The sequence below is a fragment of the Papaver somniferum genome, chromosome 5, assembly GCF_003573695.1.
Source record: "Papaver somniferum cultivar HN1 chromosome 5, ASM357369v1, whole genome shotgun sequence".
Taxonomy (NCBI): domain Eukaryota; kingdom Viridiplantae; phylum Streptophyta; class Magnoliopsida; order Ranunculales; family Papaveraceae; genus Papaver; species Papaver somniferum.
In genome coordinates, this window is record NC_039362.1 from 35,772,850 (window position 1) to 35,779,072 (window position 6,223).

General features: G+C 35.4%; 1 protein-coding gene across 1 annotated transcript; it reads right to left on the reverse strand.

The window, feature by feature from the left end:
• Positions 1-395: 395 nt before the first annotated feature.
• LOC113281378 (long chain base biosynthesis protein 2a-like) lies at positions 396-4,786 on the reverse strand. Its single transcript, XM_026530099.1, has 12 exons — positions 4,447-4,786; positions 4,290-4,355; positions 3,743-3,831; positions 3,319-3,464; positions 3,120-3,244; positions 2,896-2,989; positions 2,642-2,805; positions 2,185-2,346; positions 1,539-1,665; positions 1,259-1,425; positions 1,058-1,165; positions 396-872 (listed from the first exon to the last, which is right to left on the reverse strand). The coding sequence occupies exons 1-12, from the start codon at positions 4,570-4,572 to the stop codon at positions 783-785; spliced, it is 1,464 nt and encodes a 487-aa protein (XP_026385884.1). The 5' UTR covers positions 4,573-4,786; the 3' UTR covers positions 396-782.
• Between the last annotated feature and the right edge of the window lie 1,437 nt (positions 4,787-6,223).

A 6,223-nucleotide genomic window follows, 5' to 3' on the forward strand; every position in this document is an offset into this window, starting at 1 on the left:
TTTAAGAGGTGAAAACAAAATTATTCGTTAAATTGTCAAAATTTGGCTAGACGTCCCGAACAAGCAACAGCCCTCGAGTCATGAGTTCACTTTAAAGGGTACGTACACCGACAACAGGTTCCAATTCCAGAGTGTTGATCTGTTAAAAACTCACTCGTCTATAATAAAAAATGAAAAAAAAAAAAACAAACAGTAAAATGAATGCCAATGGCCGTGCAATGCTGTAGTTTGCTGCAAAAACCGTGTCGATGAAGTTTTGCAGTAAACATAGAGTTCGATCACTGACAGTAAAAAAGGAGTTGTCGTACGGACTTATTCTACTGGACAGTAAACATAGTTATCACACAAAATCGACAAGGATTGGAAAATTGAGATTTGTAGCGTATCAGATTATATGAATGCAACAAATTTTCGATTGGAGCCAAAAGTCTGAACTGTACATTAAGAATTTCACAACACTGAGCAAATAATATCAAACAGAAAAACTAGGTCACTCCAGACAAAAATCAGCTACATTTACAAACAATGACCATGTTAGGACAAGTTTTCAGAGGGATAAACGTGAGTACGGAAAGAATCCATAGCAAAAAAATCATAATCTTTTGCCATTTGATCCATTTTTCTCATCTTGTACAGATATAAAGAGAGAGGTATTGGAGTACCAATTTTTCTTGGATCAAAACAAAAACATGTTACAATTCTTAATCGGAAGTTATCCCTTGATCAAGTTTTCACCCCGAATTCCCTTTCTGAGGCTCTGTGTTGTGAGCGACATCTCTTTCTCACTCGAGCTTTATCCTGCCGTCATCCTGCTTCTTGGGCTCAGCAGGGAAGTACTTTATGCCCACAAGGTCACCGACTTCGCTGATAACCTGACAAAACGAATTTATAATTGTCACCACAACTTACAAAGTCAACCCCAAGCTTCTAAGCAATCATACTTCCAATCACATCATATACTTGAATAATCTTCACGTCATGGAAATTCACTTTCAAACAGCTTTCACAAATTACTGGAGATTTATAACTGTTTATTGATGAACAACCAGATATTTACCTCTAGAGCTTTTAACAGGTCTTCCCTGGTGTGAGAAGCAGATATGCAGATACGTGCCCTGGCCAACAATAGTGGTGTGGCTGGGAAAGCAACTGTGACGACAGCGACCTGCAATATCACCATTGATGTAAATAAAGAGAATTACAATGAGCTGACTTGTTGGATACAGAATAACCAACTTAATGGATCTGATATACTCACATTCCGTTTAAGGCACTCTCGAGAAAAGGCAGGGATTTTTGCTGGATTGTAAAGCATGATGGGCATTACTGGAGAGTCATTGTCTCCTAGAACCTCAAATCCCATCTTCTGCAATTCTGACCGGAAAAAGTTGCTGTTCTCACGAATACGTGTAAGTTTCTGAGCTCCTGCAGCCAAATAATCCCAAACCCACTCAAGCTATAATCATAGCATATGATGATTAATCTGCATTTGACATTGTAACAAAAAGAAAAAGTTGACGAACAAGTTATCCTCGAACCTCTACTAGAACCATCTTCGCCAAGAATAACCCTTATGGAAGATATAATCTGTTGTGCAGCAGGTGGTGAAATTGCAGTCGCATACAGATGAGCAGGGCATGAGAACTTTAGATATTCAATAACCTCCTGAAAATGACTAAAGAGAGCTCAATACAGTAAATGCGTAGTCTAAGCTTGGGGCTAGATATCCTCAATCAAAAGCACAGAAGAAATAGAACTGATAAGAAGCTTGTCAACATACTATGACAAGGTAAACAAAGTCGATACCCCCAAGGAAAGCATCATAAAAAATGCCACCACAGAACAAGAACTGACACTAGCACTGCTTTAGTTACAAACAAGTAGAGCACTTAATATTCGCACTAATATCTCTCATGTGCATGTTAACACATAACCTCATTCCCTCAAGAGATCATAATTCCTACTCATTGACAGACCTCCAAACATAAATGAAAATTACTTCCTCCATGGATGCAACTGCAGATTTTAAAGCTTTGTCCCATCATGAAAAAAAAAACATAAAAAAAATCCACATACTATCAGATTAACAAAGAATTGACCAGGTTGTAGTTGTAGTCACATTTTCCAAAGAATTTCAACTCAAACTTAGAACTAAAATAAGGTGCAAAAGAACATAATTGAAACCTTGGATGCTGCAATGTAACCGCCACATGATCCGAAGGATTTTGTAAAAGTCCCCATCATTATGTCAACATCAGCTGTATCCACTCCTAGAAGCTCACAAACTCCTCTTCCTGACTTCCCAACTGCCCCAATACTATGAGCCTCATCCAAATAAGTATATGCCTGATTGGGGAAACAAACAAATAAGAATAAACAAGATTTCTCGTCTTTGAATATCACAGAAATTGAGCTTGGCTTACCGAAGTTAACTTAATGTTTTTATACCATGTTGACACAGTTAACTTATTATTACTATTTTGTAGTAAATTGATTATAGAACAGTTCTGCAGAACCCATATATTGCTCTCTTCACTCACTAAATCAATACATTTGAACTTGCAGAACAGCATTATCAAGATTAAAAATAAAAAAAAATATTAAACATCAAAGAATGCAGAACAGTGTTAGAGACACAAACCCTGTATTTCTTGCAGACTTGTATAATCTCAGGAAGTTTGCAGAGCTCTCCTTCCATGCTGTAAATCCCCTCTACAACAACGATTATTTTTTTCCAAGGTCTACGAGTTCTAGGCTGCCCAAAAGCAATTTGTTCCCTCAAAACTTCTTCCAAATGGGATGGTGCTGTGAAGATAGAACACATAAATAATATATGCATGAAATGATTAGAATAGTTTGGCAACATCGTAACCCAGTTATAAGGTAGAAACCTACTGTTATGCTGGAAAACTCGAACTGTGGCTCCTGAACCTCGGGCACCATTAACAATGGAGTTGTGGTTCAAAGAATCACTAATTATCAACCCACCCTGCAGAAAACGTTAATGAGAAAGAATAGCACAATTGAAGGAAAAATAGGGTTCATAATTGTTCGAACCCAATCACACATGGACCATCCTCAGTACACAAGGTAAAATCATCAATAGCATGTAAACAAACCTTCCCAATCAGGACTGGAAGGATAGCTGAATTTGTGACATATCCCATACCAGTAACCATAGCAGCTGGCTTTCCAACAAATTGAGCAACACATTCCTCTAATTCCACATGTAATATTGTTGTTCCTGATAGCAACACAACATCACGATTTCAGTACAAATGTAAATCTACAAATTAATTTGTAGTTTATTATACATACCACCGTCTACACAAGTGCTGCATGTACTTGGGGAAAATTTCTTCAATGACTCAACAGCACGTGGAGTGCAGTATTCATCTGATGCTGCAAACCCAAGGTAATTGTATGATCCCAAGTTGAGACATTTACTTGTATTCGTGGTTCGTCTACACAAATGCAAGTAATTGTATCACATCACTGCCATCTTTTCAAAATAGTTACAATGAACACATCTTGTATAAGAAGATAGCAATTTTTAGAATACTTTATGCCATCATCTTCAACATATTTCAATTAAGTTTTTACAATTAACATATCTTGTATATGAAGATAGCAACTATCTAGATACTTTATGCCATCATCTAATTATATGTATCTTTAGTAATAATTAAGAATATTACAAGAAAACTCAAAAAGAAGTCGTAAACAAAAGGAGTAAACTCACTTGAGTGTCTTATTATTATCATTAGAGTAACGCTCAACCACATCAATCCAAGAATCAGGCGCACTTGCAATCGGTCGTCCAAAACAATCCTTCGATACATCAAAATTTCACAAAACAATTTTAGCTTTGATCTTATCTAATCAACAATCCCACAATAGACACTACTAGTTACTTTGTATTTTCCAAACTCAATAATCTTTCCCGGATCGAAACTTAAGTTTCCAATAACTAATCAGTAAGCATTGTCTATTTAACCAAACCAGCTAAATCCAACATTTCACCATTCAAAATTTCACAAAATTATTCCAGCTTCAATTGTACTGCTACAATAAATCGTAATGTACTAGTTGCATTGTATCTTCCAAACTCAAATGAAAATACTTGTTTCCAACAACTCATAGCTAATCACCTAAATCCACCATTTTATCATTCAAACACTCGTTTAGATATACAAATTTCTAATGTTAATAATAACTCTCGCAAATCAACTAAAGATTCAATAGATAACAGCTTTAGATATATAACTGGACCAAAAGAAATAACTTACCTGAATACGAAGATACAATCGTCTAACATAGAAATCTTCAAGACCTAAACAAATCGGTGCATATCCCTACACATGTCCAAGATTAATTAATTAGATCAAATAAAATACAAATTTACCAAAATTTAGTGTTCAAAATAAAAAATAGAAATTATATTACATGAAGATTACTATCTTTCCACCATTCAACGAATTTTCTGAATAGATCTCTAAGTTGTCCAAAAGCAAATAATAATCCATAACTAAATAACGTTGTTAAAGCAGTTGTATATGGAATTGTAATCATCTTCTTCCTCTTTCAAATCTCTCTCTCCCTCTCCCTCTCACTCCCCAAATCTCTCTATGATTCAAATTCTCAAATGATTTGAAGTTTGAATCATTCGAACAGAAAAACACAGATCTGAGATTGATTTCAGTGTAGATTTTTGATGTTTTTAGAGAGAAAAAGAAATCAGAAGAGAACGAGAGAGACCTGTCTTTTTGTTCTCTCTGTAAAAGGATTTGGTTGAATATTCATGAAAATACGGTAATGGAGATAAATGGGTCCAAAAGCCCATTTACATGTAAAAACTGGTGCGGCCCGGCTCGGTATGATCTTATATTGTAGTGACTTTGCGATTCAAAGAAAAACAATTGGGAACGTTGGATCTCCATTTGAACTATAATTTTGGGCATACCAAAATCTTCCAAGGTATACTGAATGAAGACAAAAAAGGTTGTGAAATAGCAAAATTAGATAATCCCTTAACCCAAAAAAAATTTAATGGCAAATCTGCCCTTTACGTATTAGTGTTAATAATCTTGATTAGTGATTAAATATTTTGTTTAGTGATTAAAATAATTTTCAAAATTATAAGAGTTGTTTAGATGAAAAATTTGAGGAAAAAAAAATCAAAGTTTTGGTTTGGTTAAGAAGGAGAGAAAGAGAAGGAGAAAGTGAGAAAATTCTAATTCTTGATTCAATGGAGGATGAGGAGGGTCATCATTCATCTAAAAAACCTAGGAAAATACATATCAACTACAACAATGATCCAGAAATGGCTGATTTCTTAGATTATGAGAATGATTTTACACCCACTCAAACTCAAGCTCAAACTCAAACACAAACTCAAGACGATGATTTTTATGAGCCAAATCCTGATGATGAAGACATCTATGAGGAACCCAATGCTTCTAATACACAGGTACACTTATATCCTATACTTAATCTCACTTCTATAGCTCTAAATTATCAAAAGTTAGGTTTTTTGAATCATGGTTCGGCGAAACATGTTGAGGTTCGGTTCACATCTATGAGTCGAATCTACCAATTGATGAACGGTTCGGCTTACTGAATCTGTTTACTGCATGTGCCGAACTGTTTGCTAGACACTAGTTCGGCTTATATGAAAGTTTCATAGTAAGCCGAACAACATCCTGAATAGCTCGGAAAAAAAATAATTACCGGTTCGGCTTATATTTCGAAAATCGTATGAGCCGAACATCAATTTGTTATTTTTTGGGTTAAAATATTGTTATTGGTTCGGCACATATTGAGAATATCGTAATAGCCGAACCTCGTTAATGTGCTAGGTTCGGCACATATTATGATTATCGAATACGCCGAACCCCTATGCATCTCTATCTGTGACTAGGTTCGGCTTGAAATTTCATGAAATTTCATACCGAACTGTTCATATACACTTACATGAAGCTTTTGTGAAGAACAGTTCGGCTAAAAACGCAACTCAATTTTGAGCCGAACCCAACACTGTAACCGTCATTTAATCGATGAAAAACAGCAAATAAGAGATTGGGTTTGTAAAACTTGCTTTCTTATCCTCATTTCCGGAGTTGGAGATGCAGTTGGTTCAATTGGTGGTTGATTTTCAGTTTCTACACCTTCATCTTCAATTGGTTCTTCTTCTTCAATTGATGGATTAGAAGACGATTTGGTT